Source organism: Nannobrachium achirus, assembly GCF_963921795.1.
Source record: "Nannobrachium achirus genome assembly, chromosome: 12".
Taxonomy (NCBI): Eukaryota; Metazoa; Chordata; class Actinopteri; order Myctophiformes; family Myctophidae; genus Nannobrachium; species Nannobrachium achirus.
In genome coordinates, this window is record NC_137832.1 from 4,499,706 (window position 1) to 4,514,522 (window position 14,817).

The following is a 14,817-nucleotide window of genomic DNA, read 5'->3' on the forward strand; positions in this document are numbered from 1 at the left end:
AATAGCTGTCCTCTTCAGCCCTGGGATCCAAACAGCTGTCCGTCCAGAGCACAGAGCTGGCGCAGGAAGCCTCGGTTGGGGACGATTCCCCGGTTGTCCTTGACCGCTTGGATGGCCTCCACCAGGCGGAGGCGCTGTTTCATCATCAGGTAGGCCAGGACCAGCGTGGCAGAGCGACTCACCCCCACCTGGCAGTGGACCAGCACTCTGCCTGGAGTACACGCACGCACGCACGCACGCACGCACGCACGCACGCACGCACGCACGCACGCACGCACGCACGCACGCACGCACGCACGCACACACGCACACACACACACACACACACACACACACACACACACACACACACACACACACACAAACAATGTATTTATGTCCACATAAAGGAGAAACATACAGGGACACAAATGTTATACAAGGCTTGAGCCCCTGCCATTTTAACTTGTCTGTAAAAAGTGCCCTCTCCAGTTTTCACTATGGGGAAATACATGCCAAGAGAATTGCCTTGTCCAAACTCTCCTGAACTTGAATGCAGCATCTTATGTTGAAAGAATTGCCCTCTCTGTGTAGAAATCCATTTTGTACGGCACATCTCCGTCACAGCGCGACGTGCTGTGAGGTCTGCTATTTTAAATATTTTCACCAAAAGGGACTTTCAGAAATGTCATCCCCTGCCTCTCTAACATCTCTGCACGTCCCTGGAACTCTTAGCTCTTCCTTTTTGAGCGGTGGTCACACCGTCTCCATAGCGTGGCCGTGTGTGTAGGTATGTATGTATGTTTGTTTGTATGTATGTGGGTTTGTATGTGGGTCTGTATGTAGCCTGTGGTGTAGTACCTTTTCTGACCACACATGTTAAGGGAGGGGCGCTGTTTTCAGGCCAGGCCAGACCAGGCACACACACACACACACACGCGCACACACACACACACACACACACAGGGGGGAAGGGGGGGAGGGGGGGGAGGGGGGGGTTGGTGGGTAAACCACCGCTCAGTTCACACGGGTGTGATTTTTGTCTTGTGTGTGACTGTTGTTTCCCATGTGTGATCAATGCAGGTTGATCTAATCTATTAAATTGACAGAGCGTTTGTTGAGGTTCATTCATTCATTCATACATTGGAAGGTGAAGCGGTGAACAGTGGACGCCAGCGTCCTCACTTCCCACATTCACACACAACTGTGGCAAAGCTGACACCGACCCACTCACTGGAGGCAGTGTGGGGTTCAGTGTCTTGCCCAAGGACACTTCCACATGTGGACAGGAGGAGGAGCCGGGATTCGAACCTCCGACCCACGGATGATTGGACGAACTGCTCTATCTCCTGAACCACAGCCGCCCGACAATGCTGCTATGTTATTCTGGATTCTGCTACAGTATGGAGGCATATAATGTAGATATCTTAGATTGTTTTTTGCATCTCAAGAGTAATCAACAAACTATATATAAAAGTGGAATTGTAGGCAAAATCTTATCCAACGATAACAAAATATTCTAAGTCTGAGAGATTAAATGTCATCAAAAGGTGGTTCTGTGGCTCAAATGCTGAATAAATAATGGACCTTGATGTGAAAAATGCTGAAAACTAGTTATCACGTGTATGATTTTTGTTTCTCCACCTGTAAAGCTGCCATCATGTGACAGTCAGTAAAGGTGCGCTCACCTCCTCCGCTGAGCGCTCTGTGGATGAAGTCGGAGGCCGTCTGGAAGTTGCCACTCATGTCGTAGTCCATGGCGTCGCGGGCATCGATGCCCAGGTAGGTGACGCCCAGGCTGCCGTAGAAGGCGGGCACCGCCCTGCGGGCACTGTGAGCCGCGTTCAGGATGTGGGTGATGTGGTGCTGGGACAGATCCGCCCTGTTCTCTGCACTGTGTCTGCAGCACACACGCACGCACACGCACACGCACACGCACACACACACACACACACACACACACACACGCACACATTCTTAGCTATTGTTACTGTCAGGTGTCCAAACCAAACTTTTACCTTTCAGGAATTGGGGAGAAAAAAATAACCCGTTTTAGTTATTTTGTTCTCTTGAATTTACAGAAAGGGTTTCTGCAGGTAACGATGGGGCTGATATTACTCTATACTGTATGCGCTGCCGGGTGCAGCTTAGAGGCCTCCCAGACGAATTGCGATGTTGGATCCAATCAGATGTCGTGCCCGGGGGTTTATCGGTGTTCATTTCAAACGACAGCGATCCTCTGTCTTGCGATCGGGCCCGGTATATCCCGCTGTGCCAAGTGAAATATCTCAGACCATTACAAATGAGACCGACGTCTCGCGATTCTAGCCACCCACGATCTCGGGGGGGTGGTGCCATGAGAGACGCTACTAGATGAAAATTCCGCCCCCTCAAGAGGGATAAAATCAAGAGTGTTTTTTTCTCTCTCTCTTTCTTCACTCACTTTTATTTTTTCTGGCAGTTGATTGAATAAAGAAACAAGGCTACAGCCTCCACGGATTGAGAAAGTGGCAGCGGTTCTCAAACTGTGTGTCCCGACCCAACGTGGGGTCGCGGATGGTGCCATGGGCTCGCACATTGCCGACCAATAGAATAAAAAATAAAGAATGAATAGGTCTATAACCAAGAAACGCTAAAAGTGAAGTCGTTGCGACCAGCGTGAAGCCAACGGACACGTTACCAGCCTACATATAGACCTACTGTGTAGGCTATAACGTGTATTTGCCCCTTTGCTTTTTTTTCCTTTTCTTTGTTTGCGCAGCCTCTTAAAGAGTTTTTTTTTATATTTAATGGGCCCAACCACCCTATTCTACCACCCTATTCTATCACCTCTCAAAAAAGCCTTTCCCCACACGTGGGGATATATAATATCGTTATTATATTTATGTAAGATAGGCTAATAATATATTTGGCTTGGTCGGAGTCACAACGGTGAGGTTTGGTCTGACATTTAATTACCTTGAGTGCTGCATCTGTGATGTGATGTAGTCCACATTTTGAAGAATTAATCCGGTTTTAGGTGATATGCAATAGGCCTACCCTGACAGTGTAATGGAACTAAATGAATCCTACATGTCCATTTTCCTTTTTGGACAGTTGGTTGAAGGCTTGGATGAGGCGGTGGGACAGTCAGACCGACAGAGTTCAAGTTCTCTTTTTTTTTACTTGGCCTTTGAGCGCGGAGAAAGGCTCACCTGAAAGCATTCTCACTGATTAGGCCTACTTTTACCATCACTGCTCAAATTAACTGTTAATCAGCGTGAATACTTTCAGGTGTGTATCTGATCAATAGGAAATTGCCCATTACATCTGCATGACATCAAAGCGACATGTTGCGTGAGAGAGTTTGAACTTGAAGTTGAACATGGGCTTTGCCGACCAAAATAAATAAATAATGAATATAGGCCTATAACCAACAGCGTGAAGCGAACGACGCGTCAGCAAATGTATGATCAGCCTGTGCATTCTCCATGTTTCCACCTCAAAATGCTGGACACGACAGGACCTCTCTCTCTCTGGGACATTGTTTAATGTTTTGACAATGAGGGCGTTCCAGGTGATCCCCAGCTTAATGATGGAGACCAAATGGTAACCAAATGGACTATCCTGACATTCCCTTATATATAAGGGACATATCCCTTGCACCTCAAAATAATGGATTACTTCTTCACAATGCGGACTGGATAAAAAGAGGCAGCAACAACAGGTAATGAGTTATTCTGATCCAGCAGTGGCAGAGAGCAGCAGACTCTCTTTTTTCCTCTCTCTTTTTTTGGAGTCCTTTGGCAATCTGTTCCCCGACGCACATAGTAGCGTAGCACTGGGCTGACTGGGCTGGGCTGGGCAGCATATACATTTTTAGAAGTGTCTGTCCACAGGGCTGTGAGCTTGTAGATTTGCTGTTTTCAGCGCTCTACCGTCATGTTGCACTTGCAACGTGCTGTCACAGCACTGCTGTGAGCTTGTAGATTTGCTGTTTTCAGCGCACCACTGCCATGCAACATAAATGACCAGTTGAATAAATAGCAAATAATACCAAACAACCAAACAAATAATAGCCCGGGATCTTATATAAAACATAATGAGGATAATATTAATTGCAAATAAGAAATAACGGCCCAGGCGCTTATACGAACCGTGCGCTTATTTGAAACAGGCGTTTCAAATGGTGATTTATGGTATTATCTTTTATAAATATAAAACATATATTATATATAGGTCTATATATGGGGAAAGGCTTTCGTGAGTTGATAGAATACACTGCCTTGTCGCCAAATGACTGCGCAGAAGAAGAAGAAGAAAAAAAGAACAGGCTATAACGTTTTTGAACAAGTGATTAGGCCTACAACATTTTAGAGAGAAAGTAGGCTAAAGTAAAAAGTAAGTAGGCTAATAATAATAATAAAAGTGTAGGCTGTTCTATTGTGAGGTGACAGAATATAGCCTAGGCCTACACTCTAAAAAAAGGGAGGAGCTGGCTTCATATAATCTGAAGCAATCCCGTGAGCTCATTCAGACGACAATAATTGTAAAGGATTCCTACCCGATGACCCGAAAATATCAAGCTTTTTTGATATTATCGTGAGTGCTCCCGACGAGTCCCGAGGTCATAAAAAAGCTAATTAACATAATCCGATGGTGTCGGGGTACTGTTCAAGCCCAAGACCGATTCCGGGGCCGACCAAACGATTTTCCCGGGGGGTCCTCCCGAAATCTGATCGGGGATCCTCGGCCCCGGGATCGGCTCAATGTGAAGTGGCCTTAAAGGCCACTTAACCTACTGTAATTATCATGTCTCAGTTAATGTATGTTTAGTGTTGACAATCTTAGTCTGCAAATGATCTGTAGTCACTAAAGCTTCCAAATAACGGAGGAGTAAAAAGTATAATATTTCCCCTGACTGAGATGCAGTCGAGAATAAGCATAAATGATTATGTTTATTAAAAAAGCAAATACGCAAGTAAAGAATTGTACTTAAGTACAATACTTGAGTAAATGTACTTAGTTACATTCCACCATTGACTTAAGTATTCATTATTTGATGACAAATCTATATGACAGGCTGCTGTATCACAGGACAATTACTGGATATTCACTGATCATTCACTGGACATTCACTGGACATTCAGAAGTTTGACAGATTAGAAGAGAACCCATTTCCCAGGGACTAATTAATATGAGAGATAATAGTTACCCATTTCCTCCATCGAGGGAAATTCAGTATTTTCAGCTCAACTCAGCTGATTGGCTGCCCACAAGGAGTGCGTGAGCAATTAGGGGTTAAGACTCTTGCTCAGGGACACACATCCACATTGCTACCCTGGCCTGGAATGGAACCTGGGACAACCAGGGGCTCTGGTTCCCCAGGCGGCCTCCCTATCCATTCCACTATGGCCGCCCCTATAGATCTAAGCTGCCTGCTGACAGCATTAAATTAAGGTGATGTATGAAACACATCAGGGGGCATCAGTGGAAACTCTGAGATTCCTCTACGCACGTTCCCTGCGTGGAGGAATGCAACTCCTCCAGAATCTAAAAAAGATTTACGATCAGCTCCTCTTACACACGTTGGAGGTTGTACAGTAGTCTACAGCAGCGGTGTAAAGTAGCTAAGTAGATTTATTTAGGTGCTGTAAGTACAATTTTGAGGTATTTGTACTTTACTTGAGTATCTACAATACTTTTACTTCTACTCCACAACATCTCGGATGCAAATATTGTACTTTTACTCCACCACATTTATTTGAAAACCTTAGTCACTAATTACTTTGCAGAAATAATACATACATTAATGCACTTTAGCCCTATTTTATACCTAGGCTATTTGAAAATAGCCAATCTACAAGCCCACAAAGCGTTGCGAGCTTGTAGATCTGCTATTTTCAAACATTTTGTACTTTTACTTTTGGTACTTTATGTATATTTTGATGCCAATACTTTGGTAATTTTACTCAAAAACATTTTGAATTCCAGACTTTTACTTGTAACAGAGTATTTCTACATTGCAGTATTGATACTTTTACTTGAGTAAAGAATGGGAGTACTTTTTCCACCACTGGACAGTAGCCTACAGTAAGCTACTGTAATATCATTTGGTTGGACAGAGCCTACTTAATACAGTATTTATTTGTTAACCCATTTAGAACGGGTACACATTATTGTGTATCATTATTTTATGCCTTAACTATTGAAAAATAGCAGATATACAAGCTCACAGCGCGAGCTTGTAGATCTGCTATTTTTGAAAAATCATGAAAATTTGAATTTTGACCCAAGTGTCTTTTGAATCCTTCTAAGGTTTTTTGAAAAAAAACTATGTTTCTATGTCAGCAATCTGGCTAGCCATCGTCAAAGAAAAGGTCCTTTTCACTTAACTGGAGCTCAGATAGTCTGTTATTGAGAGACTACCATGTTAGTGGTTCTCAAACCTTTTCATTTGAAGGACCCTCAAACTGATATATATTTGGCCACGGACCTGCATCTCAAAATATTTCGTTCCAGGGACCCCCAGAAGCAACATTTGAGTTACAAACGTTCGCTTTGAAATATATTCAAAGATTTGCACACTTTTTCACGACTTTTTCAAAAATAGCAGATCTACAAGCTCGCACGCGTGGCACTCTATGCCGCGCTGTGAGCTTGTGTATCTGCTATTTTTCACTAGTTAAAGCATTCAATAATTCTAGGCCTAAATAAGTGTTAACTACAGTAGCTCTATATTCTATATTCTGAGAGTGTCTCTCCAGCTCTTCAGCTCCTCATGTCCGAATGCCAATTCTATGCAACTAGAGGTTCGCGGCCCTTCGGGCCGCTCACATCTAGAGTCCACGCCCGCTTCTTTACTAAAAAACTTTTTTTTTCAAAAAAAAAAAGTTTTTTGAAAAAAAAAAAGGAAAAAAAAAAAAAGGAAAAAAAAAAAAAAAAAATTGGGGGGGGGGGAACTATTGTGGCGGAACTATTGTGCCGCAGCGCACGTTTCCGGTCGGACATATTTGACCGCCGGACGCACTGGAGAGAAGTGACTGTTATGCCTCTGCTATTTCTCTGCCCTCACTGCCCGCCGTTCCCATAGCTGGGAATGAGCCAATGGAGGGCTGTCACCATGGCGACGGGGGGCGAATGATAGCGTTAGGGGCGGTATTCCTTACGTCCTAGACGACTACCTATGAGTTGAAGTCGATGTAAAGGGGGCGTGAATGGGCTTGGAAGTGGGATGCGGCTTTTGAAGGAATGTATATATAAGATCAGGAGAGTGAGTGCACTTCCCTGGAAGTGATAAAACAAAGAAATGAACAGAGAAAGCTGGAATTGGACCTATTGATCTGTATCGATTGGAACAATAATGGTCTCTTTTTTCTAACGAGGATGGAATTGGTGAACCAGCTAGTGTTTACCAAAGTTCACTGTTCACTGAACAAACACTGTAGCAATGATATTCCAGGTCCATGTGTGTCCTCCCTCGCTGGAGGAAGTACAGCAGGTAACTATCTAACAGTACTACAGTACAGTACGGCAGGTAACCATCTAACCAGCACAATATTACAGCTTTAACTTTTGACAGCACTTTTAAATAAAACCCACCATCACAACAATATTTGAATGAACCCCCCACATATCTAAACATTAAAATGGCACATTGTCTCAACTAAACCCGTCTTGTGGATTCAATTAATGGTCTCCAATATAAAGCCTGGGCCATACTGTAGTAACTCTGTGGACCCCCTAGGGGTCCTGGACCCCCAGTTGAAGTAAAGCGTTTGAGAACCCACTGTACCGACAGACTCCTAATGTGCCATACATAGTCTTCTGAAGAAAACCTGGCATTCAGTAATCAGGTCTTATGGTCAAAATAACTTTATATTGCTAATTTGCTATGTAAAAACTAAAGCAAAAAAAAAGTCTTGCCAGAAGTTGCCAAGGAAACATTTGTCTGAACAGACATGTTGAGGACCCCTGATATTAATAAGTGTGTGATAAAACACGATGCTTAAAATGTAGATGAGTTGACCTTAAACAACGTTTGCCCTCTCCTATCACTGGGCGTATACAGTGACCTTGGCCTCACAGGTCAATCCATATGCTTATGAATCGGTACAAACAGATAAAGGTTACATATCATAAATATTAGAAAAGCACTTATTTCTGACATTTTGATGGCTAGACTGAGTAACTGGGTCTTGTGATCAAAATAAGAACATTATAATGATATGTAAAACACCATCTAAAACTTGCCAAGGACACATTACAGACCCTGCTTCTTACATAATGGTCTCCAATGTAAAGTCTATTCTAACCCAGGATTGAAAGTACCCTGTCTGAATGTTAAATACCGGCAGTTCAGTGTGAATACATATTTAGTACTTTTTTTTTCTTTTTTTCGATTTAGTGCTAAATAGTAAAACAATTAAAAGGTGCCTTTTGAAATAATATCCATTTAAGTTATAGAAACATACCTAAAATGCTGCTCCAAAAGATCTTCCATATACTGCAGTTGTAACGTCTATGCTATTTGCAATAGCAAGTGGCCACTCAACAATTTAAATTCATCGTTGTCTGTGTCATTATTGATATGCAACACTGTCTCTTAAAAACACTAGAGTGCTTCTGATACTAGTCCAGTTTGGACACGCACACTATTGACTACTACTTTCCTGTTACTCTGTTACTAGTTCTTAACTAGGGTTAACGCCTCGTAACACGAGGCGTTTTGAGCATGCAGATCGGCTATTTTGACTATTTCTGCCTCTAATATTTGACAATTTGGCCAATGTTTAATTTGTCATTTTAGAGGTATTAACAAGTCCTTAAATTGTCACTTTAGAAATGTGCATATAACCAGTCTATACACTGAAACTTTATGTTGGTTTGTTTACTGTTCAGTGAACAAACCAACAGCGTTCCCTTGTTTTTTCCAAATAATTTGGGGACTACTTACTGGTCTCCAATGTAGAGCCTGGTGGGCCAGACTACTTACTGGTCTCCTATGTAGAGCCTGGTGGGCCAGACTACTTACTGGTCTCCTATGTAGAGCCTGGGCCAGACTACTTACTGGTCTCCTATGTAGAGCCTGGGCCAGACTACTTACTGGTCTCCTATGTAGAGCCTGGGCCAGACTACTTACTGGTCTCCTATGTAGAGCCTGGGCCAGACTACTTACTGGCCTCCTATGTAGAGCCTGGGCCAGACTACTTACTGGTCTCCTATGTAGAGCCTGGGCCAGACTACTTACTGGTCTCCTATGTAGAGCCCGCCTCCTTCGACTCAGATGCATATATGCATCAATGGACCAAGGGAATCACGTGTGCATCGCTTCCACGTGCAGCTAGGGTTGCCACCTTTCAGAAATTGAAATAAGGAACACCTCTTCCGCTTTCCGTGCGCGTGGCACAGCCGCCGGCCGGCGAAAGAATGCAGTCCCAAACCCATGAAATGCAGCATAGAATAGTTATAACTATAACACACAACATGGTATAACCTATATTGTTTTGCAGTTTGAAGTGGCCAATTGTTTCTAAAATATGAATAAGTTAATTTTGTATGAAATAAAGCAATGTATGAATGATTTGAACCTGGCTCTTGTATTGGGTCACTTGGTGGTCAGTAAAGAGAAGGTAGTCAAGAAACCATTAAGTCATAATACTTAAAGTTTAAAGTGCTTCATTAGCAACGAAGATTAAACATTTTTTACTTTAGGCTGAATAGGCTTCACTAGCCTAAACCTGAGCATAGCCTATTTTATGAACATTGAACATTTTTACTTTAGGCTGAATAGTCTTCACTAGCCTGAACCTGAGCATAGCCTAGTTTAAAGTGCTTTATTAGCAATGAACATTGAACATTTTTACTTTAGGCTGAATAGGCTTCACTAGCCTAAACCTGAGCATAGCCTATTTTATGAACATTGAACATTTTTACTTTAGGCTGAATAGGCTTCACTAGCCTAAACCTGAGCATAGCCTATTTTATAAAGTGTCTACTGTCTACAATCTACTGTCTTGACACTCGAACCAAAATTGTTCTATAGATCATAATCTACAAATTGGAAGTGAAAAATAAACTTTAACACGAATTTAAAATGAAAACCAAAAATTACATGTACACGGAACCCCACTATAGGCAGAGCGTAGAGCGCACCACAGCCGCAGCGACTGCGAGCCGCCCGGGGAGCCGCCTCACAGGCGGTCCTTCGTGCCTCTCCCTCCTTTTGCTGTCTTTTCCTGTGTTTTATTACATTCATTATTGTTAAATTCTGTGTTGAGGTTTGTGTGACAGACCTTTATGGGGCATTTGGTTAAATACGGAACAAACCGCGTTCCGTATTGGTTCAATATGGAACGCATCTTTTAATTGTCCAATACGGAACGATTCCGTATTATACGGAACGGGTGGCAACCCTACGTGCAGCCTGTAAGAACAGCTGAGCCACGCAACATTGCAACTGGCTCTGTTGAATTGAATTGTAGTCCTTGGATAAGTCCCGGAGAAGACACGCTGTGATTGGCCAGTAGTCACTTGACTGACAGCGTTCCCTTGGTTTTTCCAGGAAGTCCGGACTACAACTGTTGCACGTCGCTCCAATGAACTGCAGAGGCGAACAAGGCCTCTGCAGTTCATTGTGGGCCAGTTCTGTGGGCCAGACTACTTACTGGTCTCCTATGTAGAGCCTGGGCCAGACCTCGTCAGCATGGCTGGTGATGGCTCTCCCGGTGAACAGCAGCCTCTCCAGCTCGCCCACCGCCAGGCCAGGAGAGCTCAGGTCGATCTCCACCCTGCGAGGAGGAGGCCTGTGATGATGAGGTGACATTATATTAGTATGTCATATTGCTTAGTAGTGAATACATTTGCTAGTTTGAGTTTGAACGCTGAGAACTTGGTCGTAGATAAGGTCAGGAGGTAGGGAATAGAGGATGGAAGGTCACAGCTGGCAGCCACTCAGTGGCACATTTGTTTTATGGCCGTGTGAAGGAGTTCTGGGCTTTTAACAAGCGCTGTAGACAAGAGTGTATTATTGTTTTTGCTTTAGCCAATTATAGACTGAGAGTCAGGGTAGGGACTTCAGTCTTGTCTTGTGTCTCTTTAGTGTAAGACATGTGTGTACATGTGCAGGGACATGCTGGGCCCCTGATTCAGCCCGGGTAAAAGAGTTGGAGAGGCCCTCATTGCGCGCTATAGAGAGAGATCTCTCTCCATAGCGCTGCTGCTGCTACTCAAAGATTTGTGACAAAGTGACAAGCCAGTGGGCCAATTACATGAGTTATATTTCGTCGTTGTCGGGTGGAAACCTTGTATGTCCAAAACCGTTTGTTTTGTATTTATCATTTTAAAAATGATTTAAACTAGTGAAAACAGCCGATCTACAACCACACAACGCCTCACACCTCGAGGCGTTGTGTGCTTGTAGATCTGCTGTTTTCATTACTTTTGTGCGACGGCCTTGTATGATGAAGCAGGGCTTTGCTTTGCGAAAATAATTATCAAATTTGAAACGTATGATGAAGCAGGGCTTTGCTTTGCAAAAAAAAATGTACAAATTTGAAACTTGGAGATACAAGGTTTCTGCCCGACAGTGACGATTTACCACCCAGCCCCCAAAATGGAACAAAGGCCGACATTTTAATTGATTTTTTTCCCTAATGGCCGGCCTGGACCGGCCGGGAATGAAGTTCCGGCCATTCGGGAGTTGTCCCGCTTTTCCCAATGGCCAGCACGTCCCTGTACATGTGTGTGATTGTTACAGCGCTGTAAATACACATTTTCTATTCTCTTTTAACATGGTTTCTGAGTCGCAGGTTGCTGATCTTTTGAGAGTTTCAATTCCGCCATAGACTCTTAGACTATAGAGTCCATAAATTAACTCATACAGTGCCGCCGGCCACAAGGGGCGCTAGAGTGCCAGAAATTTCTCTATAGACCTTCGCTCTTGCTTCCGTTGACACTGTCCCAAGTGCCTTGGGATTTCACTCCAGCCAATGCTATGGGTGACTAGAGGAGGAATCTAGCTGACACGTAGCCAAAATGCTAACCCATTTAGAAGCCCGATCTAAAGCTATTTCAGTCGCAAAAAACTTTCTCTTTGGGTCTGGGAACACAATCCGGAGAAAATCCTGTCTAAAGATGTGATTTATTATTGGAGTGGGCGGCGCGATGCAGCCGTTAGCGCGACTACGGCCCGTGTATGGCCGAGTGTTGGCCCGGACCATGGATGGACGTTTAGACCGGGGCTTCGTTGAGGCCTCCGATTAAATAATTCATTTTATTAAATATCCCGGACTAGTTCGGGATAGGCACCCTGGAATACGTCGCGCCGCCGACAGTATAGATTGAGGTTTTTTGGGGGGGCTCTAAACTTTATTTTAAACCATTTTCAATGGAATAAATCGTCGGACCATCTAGCGTCTCTCGTTGGCTAGCGCTGGACGAGCAAGGACCACCCACGTTGCTCCAAGCAGCTCGGGGTAAGTAAAATAGCAAATAAAATATTGTATTGGATTGAAATAAAGCCGAACTTGTTTGGGATAGGCACTAATAGGGTTAAGTAGGATTTCTATACGTCACCTGTCGTTCCAGGAGGCCGGCAGCCTGGAGGCGTAGGACATGGTGCAACTTCTTCCTCCTCTTCTCCGGCTTCAGGGAGAGACGTCGTTGCGGTCCAGAATCTACGTCCAGAATCAAATAAAGAAAAGAAAAGAAGAATCTATTCCAATCAAAACACTGCTGCCGATGTTTGCCAAGACTCTGGCCAAAACCGCTTGGAGACGTGTTCATTTATTTTTTTCAATTCCATCTATTAGATGAGCGTTGCTTTTTGGCCGGGGCTGGACTTCATTTCTAGCGGAGTGTCTGAACTGAACTCTCATCGTCAGCCTGATCAGAAGGAGAGAAACAGAAACAGGTGTATTTTAGTCTCTGGAGGCTGAGCCTCGCTTTCACTGACCACACACGCACACACACACACACACACACACACACACACACACACACACACGCACGCATGCGTGCACACACACACACACACACACACACACACACACACACACACACACACACACACACACACACGCACGCATGCGTGCACACACACACACACACACACACACACACACACACACACACACACACACACACACACACACACACACACACACACACACACACAGAAGTGTTACTGGCCCACAAATCACACTGCTTGCTCCTGCACCATGCATGCTGCTGCTGCACACTCTGTAAAACCTTCATTGCATCAAAATAGCTTCCTATTTAAAGATCTGAATGCAGGCTGGCCAGAGATACTGTGTGGTGGGGCGACCACACACACACACACACACACACACACACACACACACACACACACACACACACACACACACACACACACACACACACACACACACACACACACACGCACACACACACACACACACCCACACCTATGTATATTAGGGATGGGACGATATGAAAATTGCATATCACAATTACTGTGACCAAAGAAATCGCGATTTACGATATTATCGAGATAATTAAAATATCCCCAACATCCATTATCCTGGGGCGGAACATTTGACAAAAAAAATGCCGATCTACAAGCTCACAAGTCACAACGCGTCGCAGATCAGCTATTTTATGGCAAGGAGTGAAAAAAGACTGTATCAAGTACGTCTATTATAAGTATGTTTTACCAATAGAGGGTTTAACCTGTTAACAATCCTGTATAATTTGCAAAAAACGCCTATACACAACGTACCCAAAGATTGTTGTTTTTAAAAGATTTGGAGTAATGCATTGGGCATGGTCTCATTTTGAAGGAAACATTTTGAAGTTTTACCCAGCAATAAATAATCACTCTGTGTGCAATTGACATTGAGTAATGCAAGTTTTAACTTACTGGAATAGCAGGTTTTTAATCCTCGCCTAAATATTTTCAGTAAATAGATGCCTGCCCTGCATAACACTGTTATTATCATATAGGAGCTGAAAAACACAATGTGGACACATTTTGAAGCCTTACCTAGCCCAATTTCGAAGGACATGATAAAACTACAGAATATGAATATTTTACACATGTTTTACTAAGTGTATGTTTATGCGTTTTCATTTGGAGACATTTGCATATATCATATAAAAAGGTCAAAAAGGGCTAATAGACTGGATTTTTTATTTTATTTATTTTTTATTTTTTTATTTTTTTTATTATTATTTTATTTATTTATTTTACTGACAGCCCTAACACTCTTGGTCTGACATTCGGCGCACTGCTGCGTATTTACGCACGTCCAGTGGTGCTGTTACGCAGGGGTTTTTGGGTATTGTAGTTCACTTCAGCCAAAATAAAGTAGACACATTTTGTGGAGAATTTCATTGGCTATAAGAAGTGCCAGTCATCAGAACAATCTGCTGCCATTGGCTGAATATATGGGCCATGAAACGGAGTCATGGACCTCCTCTGAGAACATACTATTGGTTGCTATTGGGGGACTGGGAGACGACTGAGACAGGACTAGAAGCTCCAATTGGGTGAAATGAAGTGTCAATCATTGTATGGAGCTTGGAAGCCATGTTAATAGTATTGAGTTGTAATACTGAAAACCTGAACTGGAGTTAGAAGCAAACACGTGAAAGATTGTCATACTCTGACATCACGCTTGTATCCGTGACTATAGTTGTACAGTGGTTTCTTGGCAGAAAATGTGGTTTGGACTTTATACAATCAATGGATTTTATCATGTTTACCCTTCCTCTACACAAGAACATCATTGTTGTGGAAATATATGATGTTGTTGGAGTACAATCCAACTCTAAACGTGAGTAGCAGCAGATTTATGAATATTTGTTTGTTTGTTT

At 43.3% G+C, this 14,817-nt stretch overlaps 1 protein-coding gene across 1 annotated transcript; it reads right to left on the reverse strand.

Annotated features, from left to right (window-relative positions):
- Positions 1–14: 14 nt before the first annotated feature.
- LOC308294991 (dual specificity protein phosphatase 26-like) lies at positions 15–12,666 on the reverse strand (the record flags this gene model as incomplete). The annotated part of the gene is made up of 4 exons (XM_080737927.1): positions 12,535–12,666; positions 10,626–10,763; positions 1,668–1,879; positions 15–211 (listed from the first exon to the last, which is right to left on the reverse strand). The coding sequence occupies exons 1-4, from the start codon at positions 12,573–12,575 to the stop codon at positions 15–17; spliced, it is 588 nt and encodes a 195-aa protein (XP_080594053.1). The 5' UTR covers positions 12,576–12,666.
- Positions 12,667–14,817: the final 2,151 nt, after the last annotated feature.